The 19,243-nt window shown below is 45.3% G+C and overlaps 6 protein-coding genes across 6 annotated transcripts; 5 read left to right on the top strand and 1 right to left on the bottom strand.

The window, feature by feature from the left end:
* Nucleotides 1–242: 242 nt before the first annotated feature.
* PEX10 (Peroxisome biogenesis factor) lies at nt 243–1,355 on the top strand (the record flags this gene model as incomplete). The annotated part of the gene is made up of 1 exon (XM_031149243.1): nt 243–1,355. The coding sequence occupies one exon, from the start codon at nt 243–245 to the stop codon at nt 1,353–1,355; it is 1,113 nt and encodes a 370-aa protein (XP_031004878.1).
* Nucleotides 1,356–5,671: 4,316 nt separating this feature from the next.
* On the top strand, nt 5,672–7,247 carry LHYA1_G004280 (uncharacterized protein; the record flags this gene model as incomplete). Its single annotated transcript, XM_031149242.1, has 8 exons — nt 5,672–5,774; nt 5,822–5,871; nt 5,924–5,952; nt 5,999–6,159; nt 6,202–6,503; nt 6,551–6,838; nt 6,886–7,017; nt 7,065–7,247. The coding sequence occupies 8 exons, from the start codon at nt 5,672–5,674 to the stop codon at nt 7,245–7,247; spliced, it is 1,248 nt and encodes a 415-aa protein (XP_031004877.1).
* Nucleotides 7,248–7,897: 650 nt separating this feature from the next.
* On the bottom strand, nt 7,898–9,777 carry LHYA1_G004279 (uncharacterized protein; the record flags this gene model as incomplete). Its single annotated transcript, XM_031149241.1, has 4 exons — nt 7,898–8,739; nt 8,818–8,998; nt 9,096–9,160; nt 9,237–9,777. The coding sequence occupies 4 exons, from the start codon at nt 9,775–9,777 to the stop codon at nt 7,898–7,900; spliced, it is 1,629 nt and encodes a 542-aa protein (XP_031004849.1).
* Nucleotides 9,778–10,512: 735 nt separating this feature from the next.
* On the top strand, nt 10,513–14,239 carry HET-E1_9 (Vegetative incompatibility protein HET-E-1; the record flags this gene model as incomplete). Its single annotated transcript, XM_031149240.1, has 9 exons — nt 10,513–10,884; nt 10,940–10,968; nt 11,020–11,153; nt 11,555–11,762; nt 11,813–12,192; nt 12,340–12,571; nt 12,622–13,689; nt 13,742–13,768; nt 13,816–14,239. 9 exons carry the CDS (start codon nt 10,513–10,515, stop codon nt 14,237–14,239), a joined length of 2,874 nt encoding a protein of 957 aa, XP_031004850.1.
* Nucleotides 14,240–15,925: 1,686 nt separating this feature from the next.
* On the top strand, nt 15,926–17,111 carry aflD_3 (Norsolorinic acid ketoreductase; the record flags this gene model as incomplete). The annotated part of the gene is made up of 4 exons (XM_031149239.1): nt 15,926–16,126; nt 16,350–16,594; nt 16,713–16,906; nt 16,960–17,111. The coding sequence occupies 4 exons, from the start codon at nt 15,926–15,928 to the stop codon at nt 17,109–17,111; spliced, it is 792 nt and encodes a 263-aa protein (XP_031004851.1).
* Nucleotides 17,112–17,926: 815 nt separating this feature from the next.
* On the top strand, nt 17,927–18,946 carry Tanc1 (the record flags this gene model as incomplete). The annotated part of the gene is made up of 2 exons (XM_031149238.1): nt 17,927–18,014; nt 18,072–18,946. 2 exons carry the CDS (start codon nt 17,927–17,929, stop codon nt 18,944–18,946), a joined length of 963 nt encoding a protein of 320 aa, XP_031004852.1.
* Nucleotides 18,947–19,243: the final 297 nt, after the last annotated feature.

The following is a 19,243-nucleotide window of genomic DNA, read 5'->3' as shown; positions in this document are numbered from 1 at the left end:
AGAAATAATATGTTGAGTTTTGCTGGTTGTGAGGTGTAGTACATTCCGTTAAGATTCCAGAGGGATACGTAGGTGTTTCGTCAGAAATATATTTGGCTGTCAAGCCACACTTCACTTCGTCAGCCACACTTCTTAGCGCAAGGCTGGAAGGAAATGCCGAGGTCGACCGCTGACAACGACATATACATTATTTCAACAACTCGCTTGAAAGCTGTGTCTTGGTGGGAGGAAAAGCTTCAAACATGGGAGATCTAATATCGGAAAAAGCGGCGGAAGCTCCATCGTACAACTATCCATTCGCAGCAGCGCCCGATATCATCCGCTCCCACCAGAAAGATGCATACTTCGAAGGGGTCTTGCTTAATCACCTGTCGAATCTCCTAAGACGCCTCTATGGAGCACGATTCCTCCACACATATACCTCGGAAGCGCGAACATTTTCCGAGCTCCTATATCTAGGCTTAACGACGCTTATAGGGAACAGGACGTTGGGGGAGGAGTATTGCGATATAATACAAGTCGAAGATGATACGCTCAAGTTGCCTGCTATATCAAGACGCGCAGGGTATATTGTAACCTCAATACTGCTTCCGTACTCTCTAAATCGAGTCCTCCCATCATTCCGTTCACGAATCCGAACGAAACTCGAAAGCAACCTGCGGAGATTATCCCGCCATAAACAACAAAGCTCAACTTCCTTCAGAATCCAATCATACCTTCTAAACCACCTTTCAACCATCACTTCACCCTCGCCAATCCACGCCCTAACACTCACCGTATTCTACTTCACAGGCTCCTATTATCAGCTCTCGAAGCGGATCTGGGGTCTACGCTATATCTTCACCAAGCGAATCGCGCCGTCAGAGGCAAGAGTTGGATATGAAGTGCTAGGGGTGTTGTTGGTATTACAAATCACAGTCCAAACTTGGCTTCATCTACACTCCACCCTCAACACCCCCGCACCGGCAAACCCTCAAGCCATGATAGGAGGAACAGCCGTGGTGTCCGGCGGCGTCGAGATAAACCTAGACTTAAACAGCAATAACGAACTACTGTTCGAATCATCTTTCGCCTCGCCACTGCACCCTAGCGCCGACGTGGGAAAAGTGACACACACAACCGTGTTGAATAACCCGAGATATGATTTAAGAGATGATGGCGTCATGAAGTGGGTCAAAGGAAAGCAGCAACGGAAATGTACGTTGTGTTTGGAGGAGTTGAAGGATCCGAGTGTGGTGGGGTGTGGGCATGTCTTTTGCTGGGCTTGTATTGGGGACTGGGTTAGGGAGAAGCCGGAGTGTCCGCTTTGTAGGAGAGGGGTTCTGGGGCAGCATATTTTGCCGTTGAGGGTTTGATTTGTGGGACTCTCTTATTTGTTCGGTGGAGTCTTTGGGTTGGAATGCCTTTATGTAGGTTGGTGACCAATGAAATTATGATTCGCTATTATATATGAGAAGTTTCTCTGGCTCTGTTGCGCATTTTGTGAGTACCGGCATATTGTCGGGACAATATGGAACTTTGTAGTCATGTGACTTAGCGCAAGGGGCGTAAGCGAAGAGGCCTAACCTAACCTCAACCTCGTCCTTCATCAACAATGCAACAACCGCAGAACCAGTATCAAGTCTTACTAGCTAGTAAGAAGTGATCACCCCTGTGATACCTCAACACATATTCTATCATGGATGGCAAGTAGCTTCTCACAAGAACGCATGTATTGCCGACGAGATATTGTCAACAAGGTGTTGATGGTACAGTCTGGCTAGTCTGATCCTCTTTGACCTCTCATTGCAAAGTTTTCCGGTTTCCGAAAACAGTTTTTCATATATATTTAAGTTCGGGCAAAGTCTCGCCACTAATTTATTATGTGCCAAGTGGCGTGGGACGTTACACGTCGAGAAGAGCATGTGCCGCTTTTTGTGTCTAGCCCAAGGAAGTATCATACTAGGCAAGGCCGTAAAATATTATATGAGTTAAACTTGAGTTGGAATAGGACCTGGCAAGCTTACTCGTCAGAGACCTTTTGTTCTGGGAACTGCACATGCAATCATTCTTAGACGATATCTTATTCTGACATTGTCCTATCTCAGCCGCCTAAACCTTCCGAGAGAATTGTTTCTCCAGCTGTCCATTTCAATTCTGCATTCCACTCATTCAAATCTCCAATATCTAGGACCAAATATCAGTTTCGTTCATAGTGGTTAGAAACAAGGACGTACTTGAGAAGGTTGTCTCTATGTGCTCCATTGAGAAGCGACGCTCATTTCAGCGAACTAGATGTTCATGGAAAGTGTTGCTCCTATCCTTTTGCTTCTTTACAAGTCTGCGTGTGCTAAATCATCTCCTAAACCTTCACCCGCACTGTTATTGTGGTCCTCTTCATCTGTTAACCCAGAAGTCGCCGTCCCTTCCGATGAACTGGCGTTTTCTGTCCTCTCTTCCATCTTTTCAAGAAATCTAGCATACTCCTTCGCGCACTTGATAGTCTCTGGACGCTCTGCCCCCAGCGTGTTCCGGAAACCGCACTTGCACGTTGATACAGAGCATCCGCCCTGGTATATTCCTTCCGTCGTACTTCGAAAATTGCCAAACTCCAGACTATGCTTAAGGTGGTATAATCTTCGCGACCGAGCACTCTTTCCGACCTCTCAAGCGCTCGGAGCAACATCTCCTCCGCGGCTGCATCCTTTCCCTGGTCCCCAAGTATACGTCCGAGGTCGCTGAGTACGCCAAGAGTTTCGGGATCTTCCTTACCGAGCTTCCTTTCCATTCCAACTAATGCACGGCGCGTCATCGATTCTGTGTCATGCAGTCTGGCTTGGCGGAAAAGTATTCCTCTAAGTGTTTTTATAGCCTCAGGCCCTGGCAGCTTTTCGTAGCCTTCTAGTACCTGACGAGCAATTGGCTCTGCTTCCTCGAACTTATTTTGGCACTCGAGAATTTCAGCTAGAATTTGCAGATAAATAAGCGTATCTCGATGTGTTAGACCAAAACGCTCTTCACGCTTTACCAACGCACGGCGAAACATGTTTTCGGCGGCCTCGTAGTTTCCGGCATCACGAATCGGATTTGCTAAATTGTGAATAGTAAGAAGGGTTTCTGGGTGATCTGGACTGAGGGTTCTTTCCTGACTCTCCGCTAGTTCCAAACTACCCAGTTCAGAATAAGTGCTTGCAAGGTTGTTCATATAGAGTAACGTTTCGGAGTTCTCGGGTCCGAGGTCGCGTAACACCACGTGATGAGGGCCTGGGCTTGACGGGAAAGAGGCGTCGATCTTCCCTAAGGTGTCTTCTCGACCCACGAAATTACGGATCTGGCGATTGGGAACATGGTAGAAAGGATGCCGAGGGTCAAGTACATCGATGTCTTCTTTTTTCTCTAGCCTTGTGTCTAATCTGGACGTTACTGCCGCAAGACTTTCATAGACTATACACGATCAGGAACTCGATATTGTATTGATACGATAGCCAAGGATTACTGACCACTAGAAAGAACATCTCCAATCTTCTTCTCAGCTTCGATCTTATTCGGAGCAATCCGTTTTAGGAGATCCTTTGTATATGCCGCCGCCACCATCGCTGCATAGCCTTGCCACTCCTCATTCTTGTGTGTGTCTCCATAGTCGCATATACCCTGGATGACTAGGCATGGAAAGTGGTTCATCAACCCTGCCGCTTCCATTTCGAAACACAAAACATCCTTCTCCTTTGCCAGTATATCCCGAACCGAAGCGTCCTGCATCGACTGGCTTGCCGAAGCGATCAAGCCGTAATGAATTGTCGGATCATCTTCCTCTTCGGTCCGATCGGGTCGTAACACCAAACGCGATGGATCATCTCCGCAGGACTTAGCACAACTTTCTTCGCTGTTATGTGTTACGTCGCTTCGATATAATATATCGTTACTTCGGTCAGGTTGCTGGTATGTCTTCCGCAGTCTAGGCTTCTTCTCGAAAACCTCACTGATTGCTTCTTTCAGCTGGTGCCCGTCGCTCTTATACTGAATGTCGAGTCCATTCGTCGCCGCCCGCAGGACCGAAGGTGGCTGATTCAAAAACCCCGTATGTTGAAAGCTCCGGTCTTGTATTGTCTTCCCAAAATCGTACTGTAATACGCCACCCTTTCCATTCAGAGGAGCGCTGACCACGACATCGCCTAGACGGATATCGTTCTTTTGACTGGGTGCACCGCTGCCGACGCCGACCATCAGACCTATTCTGATATTGGGAAAGCTGCTTAACATATGGCTTGCGACGGTTGATGCAGAAGATATGCCGCATTCCCCGCCAGGCAAGACTGCCATGACAACATTGTGTCTTCCAACTCTGCCTAGTGTGTAGTCGTTGCTATCATGCATTGACAGACAGTCAGCCCCGTCGTGCTTCTCGTCGAGAAAAGCTTGTGCGGCTGCATATTCCGTACTGATTGCAGAAATCCAGCCGACAGTATAGTCATTGGGATTTGACATACTCACTGGTGGGCAGTCTCCAAGGCAGATTGAATGCGTGTGCTTCAGCGACGGAATCCAATACTTGGGTCAGTCCTTTCACTTTTGTTCGTGAGAGGATATGGTAGGGCGAAAGTATACTCGGGTGAGGTTGTCGTCTCGATCGCGTAAGAGCTGTCAGGGATGGGAGCAAGTGCAATGTAGCACGCTGATATCTCAGCTCACGTACAAATGGAAAACGGGAAATGGCGACCGAAAACAAGGTCGGGGCAGCTATAAGTCATCGAGATTCAGCCTCACGAGGCTGGGCGTCTACAGTACCTAGGTATGTTGTCTTATATGCATGAGAGGTTTCGGATGAAACCTAACACCGCTGATCAGGCAGAACTGGGTTCGTGCATTGGCTGTATCAACCTTGCGTACTGGGTTATGAACCAATTGATCCTGGTACATTTAATATGGTTGGGGATGGGTGTGAGCTTTTAGGCTCAATAGCTTTTAAGCATACCATCTTAGGCAGCACCCTCAGTGATTTTATGAGGCTGTGGTTTTATATCACTAGCATTACATACTTCTGAGGCTGGGAATGAACTTTAAACATAAAGGGTCTGGTATTTTAAGTACTGTTGGTATTTATACGACATGGTAGGATACTCTAAATGGTATCTGTGAAATTTACCTGTGCCTTATTCGTGAGTGTATAGCTCTGAGGCTGCGACGCCCTGTCACCTTGGCTGGGCTCTTTCAGTCTCAGCTGCGTTGATAAAGCTTGGGTGTGGCGGAGTGCATTTAGACCCACTCGGCCTTGCGCACCGCACCTGCCCCTGCATACGGAGGTACGGCGGTTAAGTACGGAGGTACAGCGGTTAAGTATTGTTACAATTCTAAATTAGTGCTTTCACCCCTCGATTCGTAATTGGGAACTTATGGTAATTACGGCCCCTGTAAGTATTGCCTTTAGAGGCTTAGAGCTTACACTAAGGCTCTATAAGCACTACCCTAAGAGGCTTAAAGTGCGCTCTAAAACCCCTGTTATTTTCGAATTGTAACAATACTTAAGCGCTGTACTTCCGTAGTTAAGCGCTGTACCTCCGTATGTATATTAATAGAAAATCGTTCTCTGACGACCTTCATTATGATATTTTGCTATCTGAGAGAAACAAAAATTTATGCATTAAAGTAAGATCATACAGAAAGAAGATTAAATCAGCGCGCCATCCTCTGTGAAATGTCCTTGCGTACATATGGCAAAGATGAAACTTCATTTTCAACATGCGATGATAACCGGCTAAGTGGCGCCGAGCCCCTAGCATATGAATCGACTCAATACGGTTCAGCCCTAATACTCGATATATTGAATCTTATCTGACCCGGGTAGGAAACAATAGCTGGATTCCGGGACAGCTCTCCGTAGAGGAACTTTGCAATGTAAGATAACTCCGCGATTCGTCGGACGCTGGCTGCTGCTAAACGGACAAAGCTAGTTACTATACCCAAGACACTTGTTATGTAAGTTTATATAACGATCTACTATAACATCAACTAATCTAAGTAGTTTCTTTCCCGAGGTCCCGGAACTTGCTACAGAAGACACTCAGAAGCTCTCAGGACGATTCAAGGTCCCTTTAGTCTTCTGGAAGTCCTTATCGGAAGCTGCAAGTGGTTTCTTTGGGTGTCAAGAAACAAGAGACTCTAATGGAGCGTTGGAACATTTTAGTAAGGCGAAGTCACGAGAAAGCTGTATATACTAATAAGTAGGCTGCCAATTTCGATTTCTTATCAAAGAACCTGTCAAACAAAATCCACGACTGTTTTATCCACAAGATGGTATATCCTACGGCTGGCATAAACTAGCGTTCTTCACATATTGGACACCCTCAAATACAACTCTCATTCTATGCTTTGGGCTCCCGCGGTGTATGCGGCAATCAATACTGCTATCTCACCCCCCAAGCCTTGGGAATCCTTTCTGGTTCCACGTCGTATTGATCGAAAATATCATTGATCTCTATGATAAGACAGTATGGGCATGGCGTGATCTTGTGAGAGGTCTTGAGCAGGTAAGTGTTAATCAGATTTAATATTAACGGAAAACGCTTATTATTAGAATCGCACCTGTCCTGAAGATCCGCGACCAGATTATATCAACATGCATGAGATTGCTCGACATGTGCTTCATTCCTCCGAGACTATAGCGATGGCTATAGAAACAATGACAGATATTACTCAAGAACACAAATTGTTCTACAAAGAGAACGAGTCACTTTCACCAGCAACAAGGGTAGCTTCCAGACAAACTAGCATGGCTTTCCGCTCACAGGTTTCAATACTCAAGTGTTTAAGCTTAAGATCAAAAGCCCTTGAAGAACGGCTGAAGAACGAGATCAATCTAGTTGTATTCCCATCCAAGATAACGCTTATACAGCACTAATGCTTCACTAGGCATTCAACACTGTTGCTCAGCACGACAGTCGCATAGCCGTGCGTATCGGAGAATCTACACAAGTAGACAGTGCATCCATGAAGACCATCTCAATCCTAGGACTTGTATTCCTGCCCGGGACGTTCATTTGCGTTAGTCGTACGTCCATCCTTATCACCACCTTGCTAATTCCTCTTAGGCATTATTCAGCACCAGCTTTTTCAACTTCTCGCCGGCAACCAGTACCGAGCCACAGCATTGGAGAGTTTCTGAGCAGTTCTGGGTTTATTGGGCTGTGGCGCTTCCTCTTACGCTAGTAACGGTCGCTGGTGTGCTCTTTTGGCAACGTGTATATACCAAGGAAACGCTGAATCGCCGGTGAGTGTTAGCCTGGAGTTAAGCGGGGCTTTGGTAGTAATGAGCGACAATTTGACACTGTTAGTAAGAAAGTTGAGGTATAAGATAAGTCTTGATCAAGTTTGCTTATATAAAGGACGAGAATATTAGAATATAATCTCAAGTCTTGCAGATGCTCCTATGATCCCATAGGATTTATGTGTAGTGTACCTAGGTAGTAACGGTAACCTAACCCCTTAAACTTATGCGATATGGCCCGTGCACACATATTATATTCCCTTTGGATAGGGGGGTAAGGCGGGTCAGTGAGTCACCAGGCATGTGACTACCAACTTATTGAACTGACAGGATCTCTAATTCGGACGCGACTAGTATATATAATGACGAATTCTTATAGTAGTAGCCGTATTAAACACTTTAATCAAAATGAGGACAAGTCACGAAAATTCAAGTCATCAAGTTTCGGCACTTGCGCTATTGTCTCTTGTGGTAAATGTACTGAAAGAACCGCCTTTCATCGGATTTAGCCTTGTTCATTCGAGGTAGAGTATTATGAGTTACTAGATGTAGCTTATGCGAAATTACCAGCAAGGCTTTTTTTAAACTTGCAACCGCAAACTCCAACGCTACCAAGAACCATCTAGGCCGTCTATATTCTTCATATCACATGGACCGTTAAAACGCAATCCCACTCTCCCACCAATGCTCCCCCGTATACCAACCAACTCCAATATGGCCCCAGCACCACCAGCCATCTCCTTCAACCCCGTAGCCTAAGCCTCTCAATGGACTGATGGGAACAGGCTCGAACAACCACACCCCGCCTCTTGCAAAGTCATCGCCCATCAACCAGCAGGTTGAGAAGAGGAAGAGTACTGTATACAAGAGATTTCCTACTTGTCTACACGCTTTCGGGAACCTTTCGATGAAGGGGCGTAGATATGAGCAGGCGGTGGCTTGCATCAAGATGCCGAACGGCTGGAGCAGAAATAGGGTCATCGAATTCCAAGGATAAGTCTGCGGCAGCTGAGAGACGGATCCAGCGAGATGTAGGAATCCTGATATCCCAAACGCAAAGAAGAGACCCAAAATCTTAGCGGCGGCCGATCGTGCTTCGATATATTTGTTCTTGATAAGGAAGTTCGTAGGAGCAGCGAATGCGAAGCGAAAGGTCTGGTGCCAGAAGCTGCCCCAAAAGCCATTCAGACCCTTGTTCAAGACGTTGCTTACAGATCCCCAGTTCGTCGAGTATTGCCACGCATGGCCTCTGAGACCTAATACTTTGGGCCCGAGGAGAAGACAGTGCATAATTGATCCGGTCAAGAACGCCACCTCAAGGGCCAAGATGAGCGCAAACCCGGTGGTAGTTTGACGGATGATCCACAATGCGGACGGAGAGAGGTTTTGAAAATACAGTGGTGGATCATAGGTAGTAGGGCCGAAGATAAAATACGGATCTTTCATCAAGAATGTCTTCGTAGCATCAAGGAGGAAATAGCCTGCTACAAAGCGCGGAACTACGGCCAGTTAGCTTTGCTGTTAATGTCCCAAAAGTAGTGCGGCATTCTTGCCTCGATCCCAGAAGAGCTGTTTACGTGTATCGAGACGTTTGAATCCAATTCTAGATACTCCAGTCCTAGATTCAACGCTGGGATTCTCTCCAAGTGCCTGCTTCACAGAGGGAGGATACGTAGGCAGGATTGGTATTGCCCAATTCCATCCTGGCCCACGGAAATTGAGTAAATGGTCCATGACCCAATCTATACGTTCACTGAGCTGTAGACGTTAGCTAGTGAAATGTACAAGAATGACCTGGGACCCATAAGACATCCTTGAAGTGGCGCTCCAGAGAGGTCCCGCGCCAATATCATACCTTGTCAGGGTACGACTGCCAATAGTACTCCGAGAGGTGAAGTGACCCTGTCTTTGGTGCCTCTTCTAGAAAACAGAAGTAAGCTTTACAATGTCTCGGCAGAAATGAGACAGTCTTGTACTCAGAATTTGCTAATCTTACCATGTACTCCCTCCTTCGCCTCTCCGTTTGTATATCCATTTGCCCCTTTCCGTCGCCGAAGATGCGAGTTTTTGACAAACACAGCGTCTCTATACGTATCAGCTTGTTCACCATCTCCTTCTGCCCTTCTGCCTCCATTGCCAAACCCACTCTCCATCCTGAATTCCACCCTCATTGAGTCGAATTGCGGCCTGTAGAACACCAACCACGTAACACTTAACACAAGCACCCATGCAGAGACCAGACCAGCCCCAAATGCCGTAGTAATACTAGCACTGCTGGTATCACACAATGTCTTGCACTGAAATGCTGCAATGGCCCCGAGAACCAACCATCTCGCCTTGTACAGGTATGGACGCTTCGTATGTGGTATGCAGAGGTAGGTGAGGAGTAAGAGGAGGCCGTAGAGGTGGTAGGGGAAGACTATAGGGCGGAGAGAGCCTTCTGCGACTTGCTTATAGAATTCTTGTCGATATACAGCAGCGACTTCGAGGTAAGTAGGCGCGGGGCCTGTGGCAGAGAGATGCGTGAACGCTGCCATTTTGGCTGAGAGTTATCGTTCTTGACAGGAGTAGGAGGGGAGAGACCATTTTATAGAACAATACAGACAATCCATTGTGTTGCGTTGTGTTGCGTGGCACAACTAATAGCCTTGTCGAGTCAGTCGACAGTGAAGTTTGTTCTTTACATTTCCAGGTACGAGGTGTCTTGACGTCACCCCGTGAACAGTACGATCTAATCTTATCTTATCTAATCTATAAACATATCTCAAGTGCTTGAACTCGGGCGAAGATTATATAAAATATACAATTGTATCACAGAACAGTGTTTCTGATACCAAAGTCCTATGCTTCCCCTTCTTATACTCTTACTAGACAGAGGTGGTGGACCCCTATTCTAAGCGGCAAACCGCTCTAGACAGCAAAGAAAACACAAAAAATGATGAACTATTTATATGGGGGAGAAGAAGAAGATACTATGGTAGGTATAAGTGCTGCTTATTATGTATTTTTGGCATATACTATCATGTTAAACTAATAGCTATATGTAGAAGTAGCAATGCCCATTACCAAAACAGGAAGGTGGGGCATCTTTGGGGGCCATGCACAGGCAACTTCGATCTTCGGAGTTGGCAGCTCAACTAGCCTAATCTACGTTTATAAGAATACACACGCAAAGAGATGCCTCTTCTCAACTTCTCAGTACCCTGAGCACCGTCAGTTGCTTGATAGCTCGGTGCAAAGATCCTACACCGGCAACCACACCATATTTCACCATGGACGAGCAGATTACAAGGCTGAGCCTCGGATCTATTCGATCGACAGGCTTGAATGTGCGCTCAAACAATGATATGTGGGCTCAAGCTGTCGAGCATTTAAGTGCTGAAGATAAAGCAAACATAAACTTTAGCTACGATAAGCTGGAAACTTTATCTAGCCTCCATACAGACGCCAAAGACGCCCAGAAGAAATGCGAGGACAACCGATTGCATTTCAAACGAAGAAGTGGAGAGAAAGTTATTTTGCGAGACTTGTTTGGCAAGGTCGTCAAATGGATCGATCTATTTAAACAGGTTGGAGACACAGCTGTGCAGTATGACCCTGGCCATGCTGCTCTACCTTGGGCACTGGTTCGATTTCTCCTCCAGGTGTGCCCCTCTTGTCATATAGACTTTACAACATTTTAACTTTAGTTTACAACAGGCAACAGTCAATGATATTGAGAAATACGAGTTCGTGGCTGAGAGCATTGAAGTTGTGTCAAGGTGTTTGTGCCGTTGCAGGATCCTCGAGCAGCTTTACGTCGACGGAACTGCTGCTGCCGTGGAACAACTCGAATCGGCACTCGTTCGACTGTACAGCGCCATTCTTCTTTGCTTGTCAAAGCTTAAAAGTTATCTTAATCGAAGAAAAGCAGGTTCGTGATTCGGTGCCCCTTTCTTCTCAGGTCATAAAGTTAAGGATACGTACCCTACCCATAGTTCGATTGATGTCCAGCACCTTCCGGGACAAGAGGGAATTCCAAGGACTTTTGAATGATATAATTAGGGATCAAGATGATGTTAATCAATGTGCCGTATTGATCTGTAGGGAAGGTAAATGCCACTGATCCTTTGATTTAAGACTAGAAAGAAGATAGAGACTGATTGCTACAGATGAATGCTCTCGATATCAAGAATTGAAACAGGCATTGGGAGAATTTAACAAACCATTACAGCGAATACATATACAGCTGCAGAATATCCAAGATAACCTCGAAGGTATCAATTCGCTTTTCTCAACCACAAAGGCAATGCTGATGTTAACTATGCTGCACAGATTCGAAGAGACAGAAAATTCTTAAATGGATGTCGGATATCGAGAAAATACCCTACTTGAAGCATCACAAGGAGAATAAGAGGCAAATGCTGTCTGGTACCGGTCATTGGCTACTTGAAGACAGAACATTCAAGGATTGGAAGGATGATAGCGCTTCTTCATTACTTTGGCTGCATGGTATCCCTGGGTCTGGAAAGAGCAAACTAACGTAAGTAATTAGCAATCCATATCACTGTTTTGGCTAACGTCAAAGAATAGATCACTTGTTATCGAGGACACTGTGAAATGCGCTATCCAGGATCAAATCCCTCGCCCGGCATACTTTTACTGCTCACGGAACTCAGCGGAGCCACTTCGATCAGACTCTAATGCAATACTTGGCAGCATAGCACGACAACTTGCTAGTGTCAATCCAATATCCCCACTATTACCACCAGCTGTTCAGAAGTACGCCGAGGAGGAAGTTCAAGGCGCGACATCTACCTCACTGGACGTCCAAGACAGCAGTGAGTTGATATCTGGACTTCTTGACCTCTACCCAACAGCGTTTATCATAATTGATGCCCTTGATGAATGTACTCCAGAGACTCGAATCGACCTTCTCGACTTCATTAAAGCCACACTTGACACTTCTGCGTGTAAGCCATTATTTATTCTTTTTTGATTCGTCTTTAGACTATTGAGAAGCCTTACTCGGCCTTGGACTTAAAAAACTTTTAGTGCCATCAGATTTTTAAATGATGCAACAAACCTGAAAACCAATATTGACTCGCCTTTTTTTATAGGTCTGGTAAAGTTCTTCATATCTAGTCGAGAGGACGGGGAGATCATGTATCAGTTGAACAAGTTTCCAAATGTTGAAATCTCTTCCACGAAAAACCAAGGTGACATTGAAGCGTTCGTGGAGAGCGAAACGACGAATCTTGTGAAAAGGGGGACGTTATTGAGAAACAGCCGGGGAAAGAAAGCACTCGAAGCAGAGATAACAAAAAAGTTGTCAAGAGATGCAGGAGGGATGTAAGTACACCATCTTGAATCTCAGGTCTATTGCTAATCAGACTCTCAAGGTTTCGGTGGGCTAGCATGCAGCTTCAACATTTGACAACCCTAAAAACGGACGAGGATATCCTACACCATCTAGGCAAAATTCCACCAAGCTTGGAAGTGCTATACAAAGATATATATGAGCGCATAGCGGCAAATCACGGCAGTATCTCTAAGGTATTAGCGCGGAATACATTCAGCTTACTTTTGCGTCTAAAAGAAAATCTCCTGCTTTCGGAATTTATAAAGTTAGTCCAGGACAACGAGGAAGGATTCTCTTCCGCCATGCCCTCGAATACAATTCTGGATATATGCTGTAACCTTGTGGTTTTGGACAAGACTCTCGATATATTTCGGTTTGCGCATCTTAGTGTTCGGGAGTTTTTCGAAAAATTACCTGAATTCAACCATGAGAGCACCCACTCTACTATCGCAATATGTTGCATGAAACACATCGACATGGCGGAGAGAAGCAAGCCCTATGAGTGGTGGAATCAATATGGGCCGAAACCCATAAAAATGATTGGGGACTACATTGACCTTTGGCTACTCCATCATTTACATTCGACTAGCTGTGATGAGCGAATGAAGGCTCAGTTCTTGAAACATACTACTCGCCTACTGTCCCGAGCAGACTTCTCGAGTTTGTTTCAAAATCCGTCATTAGACAAGATTTTACCAGTACCGAGGACCATCAACTCGAATCTATCATCTCTCTTTAATGCTTGCGCAGGAGGATTTTCAGAAATCCTCAAACTGACTATCTTTTATATGCAAGACTCGGGGCGCCTTCCATCGAGTATGCAGTTATCCGCAAAGTCGATACTTCCCCAGGACCTTGAAAGCTTGAAACGCACAGGGGAGCTCTTTTTGCCAGAAGGCACCCAGAACTTGGCACCGGACGTCGTTACGCTATTAGCAAAACATGCAATTTCCCACGGGAGTTTCGTTGTATTGCATTTTCTCTTACACGAGAATCTTTGTACAGTGACTGAGGAAATGCTATTACAAGCCGTTAATGCTTACTGCATTCGGAAGACTTCTGGGTCTGAATGGAGAGAACCTGCAGTTATAGTGGACCTTATGTTACAGTGCGTACCTCTTCAAGAGTCAGAATCTATTCAAGGCTAACCTTTTCGACAGCAATGCCGTCCGCCAGAAAGTTTCAGGGTAAATTCACTTAACCATCTAGTGTTTGCTTGACTAATATGGAATAGACTACTAAAACCCTACCCAATGGTGGCCTTTGATAAAGAATTCTTCCCAGGAAAGACTAGAGTTTCGAATGGAGCTGAGCGCCACATAAAGCATCTCTTGACACCCGCTGTGATAGAGAAAGCGGTGGCGACCATACGCTTAGCCTCTACCAGTGGAATACAGGTTCTTGTCACTCATGTTCTGATTAAATGGGGAGCTAAGATCCTCCTGACGAAGAGTCTCGATGATTCCATCTTGCGGTGGAGTCCTGACGAATCGGAAACGATCTTTCTGTTCTTAAAATCCCATGATGATTTGCATATTTCATGGGATTTCTTGGAACATATCGGGAGAAGACCTGGAGATTGGTTTCAAAATGATTCAGATTGTTTACGTTTAATTCGGAATTGTGCTCCAGCCGAAATAACTCAAGAAGTATTGTAAGTCCACCCTTACCCGTGTAAGGGTTCTGTTTCAGAAGTTCAAGCAGTTCTGACTTAGGGAACTTAAATCTAGACAACGTTTCATGGTGACATTAGGAGCCCTTCACCCTATAACGAAGACTTTGATGCAGCTAAATCCACAGCTGGTCATCAACGAACGGATCCTTATTTCAGCTGCAGCCTCAAGGAGCGACATTTTCTATCTGCTAGAAAGGTTCCACAGTAAGGATGACAAGAAACTACAACTCACACAGAGATTATTGCTAGCTGTTGCTAGAGCGTCTCCAGAAAGCCATATTATCATACATGTTCTGGAACATGGTGATAAACCTCTTAAAGTGACCACGAAATTTCTAATAACCGTGGTCGACAATCCTGTACTGTGGCCCTCCGAACTCATGAAAGTACTCTATCACATAAAGCAGAAACGCATGAAGCAGAAAGTGGGATTTCGTGTCACCAAAGAGTTGATCAACAGAGTCGCCTTTCAAGACAATTCATTGTATCCTTCTACATATAGCAGAGAAAATCGTCTTAACATACTTCTCTGGCTTATACAAAACAGTATAAATATCCAGATCAAGCTGGCTAAGAGAATAGTGATCAAATTGATCGAGGTGAATACTAAGGAGAGACACCTGAACACGGTAATCGAGTTGCTCCAAGCTATAAAAGAAAAATCGCGTTTTCGTTTTACCTCAAAAATGCTAGAAGCTTATCTCAGGACTCGAGAGTCGTTTGAAGGACCTTTGTTAGACTGGTTTCTGGATAATGTTAAGTGTTCACAGGACGGACAACAGATGATGGATAGAATGGTAATGACAAGGGATCCGCAGTGGGCGTTGGCAATAGCGCTACGCAAGCAGAAACAGCTGGATGGGTTGAAATATGACTCGAAATAAGCTTGATGACAGTCGCTCCGATGTATTATCCCAATAACATGATTTATCAGAAACCTCTATTTACTAATGATTCAATATATTTCCAGGAGAAACAGGAATCTGGAGAGCTAACATATAATGAATATCAAGCTGACTTCATGTTTTTTACCATCAATGACATATATTAGTCCTAATCTTTGATTCAGATGGATCTTCCCAAGCTTGCAGCACCTGTAGAACATTACGGTAATATTATCCTTCTTCATGATGGTTGGAATTATATAGCCTCCGATTAAAAACCCTGAAGGAAAGTACAGTTTCTACAAAGACAACTATTCCAGATCGCAGTATTCTGTCCTATGGTATACAATAAGAGAGAATATTTAAAAGTCAACGGAGATTTAGGGGTAGCCCTCGCTTAAGCTCGCTTACACTGGAAAGATGCATGGTAAGCACTTCTGCATTAGCGCATAAGCATAATCACCCCTTTTTGTAAGCCTCCATACGATTATTACCACAGAACCCTGTTGGATTGTTTTAATCCACGTACTATTACCCGTCAAACTTCTACTTACTCCGCCTTTAGTGTCGCAAAATATCTCATCCAACCTCCTATAATGAAACAGGCCCATAAAACCAAAAGGGGGTTCAAACCCCGTAACCAAGCCTGCCGAAACGTACGTAGGTAGAAGACATGCAAAGTAAGCATTATATGCCATGATTGTTATATATCTTCTTCGATACTTCCTTTATTTTCTTCCTCTTCGATACATATTCCTTTTCTTCATAAAGACTACAGTTACGAGATGAAAATGGCACCAACAATCGTTCTCATCACCGGCGCAAACAGAGGAATTGGCAAAGGCCTTCTCGAATTGTACTTACTCAAACCGAACCATCTAGTTATTGCTGTGAACCGCAATCCTGAAGGCCCTACATCTAAGGCACTTGCTGAGTTGCCTACAGCCAATGGCACGAGTTTGTTGGTGGTTAAGAATGATGCTACGGTACGTACTGTATAGCGACAGTGGAATTTCAAGCTTCCTTGCTACTTACACGGATATCCTTGAGTCTTTGTATATCCTCTATGTCCTGTAGCAATTCTAGAGTTCGTGCGATTTGTCACACGGCGTGAGAGATAACAAGGCTACTTACAAGATCTGCGAAAGAAAACCATGCTCAGAAGACACGTTGATAGCTTCCAGCCTATTCCTGCTAATTCGGTTATAGGTTCCAACCGATGCAGCAGCTGCAGTCAAGCTTCTCGCCTCGAAAGACATCCATCATATCGATATCGTCATTGCCAATGCTGGCGTAGCCTATGTATGGCCGAAGGTCTCGGAATTGAAGACCGAGGACATGCAGCGCCATATTGTGCCGAATGTGTATGGAAATGTCTGGCTGTATCAGGCAGTGCTTCCATTGCTGAAGAAGAGCGAGAAGAAGATGTGGGTTAGCATAGGATCTAGTGCAGGGTACCTTACGGTTGGTAGTCTCTGTCTCCTGAATTGTTAGGCTTGGCTAACTGTTTTCTAGTGAGTACCAGCAGTTTTATATCCTTTCATAAAGCCAGTTCTTTGAACTCCCTTGCAGTTTGAAATTCTCCCATTGTTATGATGGTACACTGACTAATGAGTCTTGTTTGTTTAGGAACATGCTTCCTATGCAAAATGCAGCATATGGCCCAACCAAGCTTGTTCTTCATTTCCTCACCAAGGCCATGCATATAGAAGAGCCCGAACTTGCTGCATTTCCAATTGACCCAGGATGGGTTCAGACTGACATGGGTATGTGTACTACTAGGCTGTTTATGCCCGAGCACTACTAATATTACATACAGGCAACCGCGGCGCGCATGCATTCGACATAAATGAGGCCAATATTACCACTGAGGATAGTGTTAACGGGATGATCAAAATCATCGATGTAGCGACTAGGGATACTCATGGTGGCAAGTTGTGGGAATACAATGGAAGCCAGGTGCCATGGTAGATGGCTCTAATCAGATGGTCCCAATCACGAATCATACTCCGTATTGTGCTGCCTTTTTTCTATGATGGATGCTATTGAAATACCAGGTTTGGCCACAATGCTGGATTCCGTTGACAATCATCGTCATTATTTCAGTCGCTTTTCAAAGTATGTGTTCTTTAAACGGAGTTGGTTTTATTGTGCTATAGGCTGTGAGTTTACTATATATTTGCTTTGTTCCATTTGCGCCTTCAAAAGAGTATGATCCATCCCATTAGTTGGTGTGCACTAAAACCCATGATATATTTCTAACATGTACCTGCAGTAACAAGTAATTGGCGCTAGCATTTTAACCTGTGAAATGGGTGGTTCAGAGGTCCTCGGAAGCTCGCTTAAAGCTGTAAGTGGAGCGCTCCTTGACGTACCTTTTCCTTGCAACTTATCTGATAAAAAAGAAGCTAGAATATGATAATATACGTTAAGTCTCTTCTTCTTGAACAATAGATTTAGCTCTTTTCTTAATTTTGACCCTTCTAAAGGACGCCATGTGAGAGAAGAACAATTCGTCGCTAAACTGCTAGCGCCAACCACATCTCAGCTAAGCTGAGTCAGCTGTGCGGTGAATTTCCGCTGCATTACTAATAGATGTTTTCACAATCTCATGTCATATGAATGTTCCCCAGAGCAAATAGAAATAACACAATACTGTAGCCTGTCTAAAGAGCTTCGGAATCTCGAACAAATTTCCCTCTAGGGTATCCCACCTTTCCTATTCCAGCTAGCCAGAACAAGTCAAATCGAGCATTAGCATTAGCATTGAACCAAAACTCAGAGTAATGGACCAGAGCATCCAGCTGCAGCTCCCAACTGACACCATCGAACGTCGTCGACTGCAAAATCGAATTGCCCAGCGGAAATTCCGTCGTAAGTCCTGTGCTCGCTGCCATTAGACTATCGTCACATTCTTATAGGATTTTATAGAAAAAAGACAACATAACTCCGCTGATGCTGTTGGCAGATCTGAGCTAGCTTTCCATCAGGGCATTAACACCATCGATACTCCAATTTCCATTGATTCGGGGTTATTTCCCTCTACCGAGGCCTTTACTTCCGAGAGTAATGCCCCTCATGTTGACACTGCCAATCCCGATCTAGAGAATGTTGATTTCGGAGAATGGAGCCTTGATGCCATGGACAGCATTTTCCCTAGCAATGACATCTCATTCTCAACAACTGATGCTTCGCCTTTCCACTCCTCGCCAGCTGCTAATCACACCTCCATAAACCCCCCAATCACTAGCACTATTACTCCCCGTCCTCATCCACGTGCACTCATCTCAGCGCAGCCCGCCGAGCTTGCCAACATTCCACCCGCACCCACCCAAGGCAATGGCTGGCTAAGCGCCGTACACATCGCCGCGCGCAACGGCAACAACCTCATCCTCAACATCCTCATTCAGCAAAACGCCGACCTACACGAGAAAGACAATGACGGGCGCACCCCGCTCATCTACGCCGTGATCGAGGGCCACCTCAGCACCGTCGCCTCGCTATTAGCCCATGGAGCACGCATAGACGAGGTGGACTGTGATGATCGGTCCGCGTTGCATTGGGCTGTGTTGCACCAGAGACAGGAGATACTCAAAATGCTCCTGGAACGGAAACAGGAACAGGGGCTGGATGTTGATGCGTATGATTTTAGCAGCTGGACGCCTATGCACATGGCTATTTACCTCGAGTTTGAAGAGGGTGTCAAGATGCTTCTGGAATATGGAGCGAATATCACAATCAAGGCGCGCAAGTGTCCGTATGCTGAGAAAGTGCTCCCGGGGGTACTGACGAGGAGAGTGGTCTGATTATCAGGCGAAGGCCTGGTTTGTTCACTTGATGTTTTAGCTTGCTGGCTCTCACATGACCGAATTGCAGTTGTAGGATCAAAACATTGATTTACTAAAAGTCCATGCCAGTACTAATGAAGTGTTGCTTAACTAGTTCAAACCACCTCCAGAAATTTTCGGGTATGGCCCTGGCCTCCAACTCGAGCTGAAAATCAAATAGTCATCTGGCTCAGTTGGTATGCCTAGTCGACATACCGCCCGGTAACTCTGCACGCTTATACCCATGTCTCTGCAAAAGCCTTCCATTGTAAAAGG

This window comes from Lachnellula hyalina (assembly GCF_007821495.1).
Source record: "Lachnellula hyalina strain CBS 185.66 chromosome Unknown contig00078, whole genome shotgun sequence".
NCBI lineage: Eukaryota > Fungi > Ascomycota > Leotiomycetes > Helotiales > Lachnaceae > Lachnellula > Lachnellula hyalina.
Note: the sequence above shows the minus strand (reverse complement) of the source record. Positions and strands in the feature narration are given on the sequence as shown.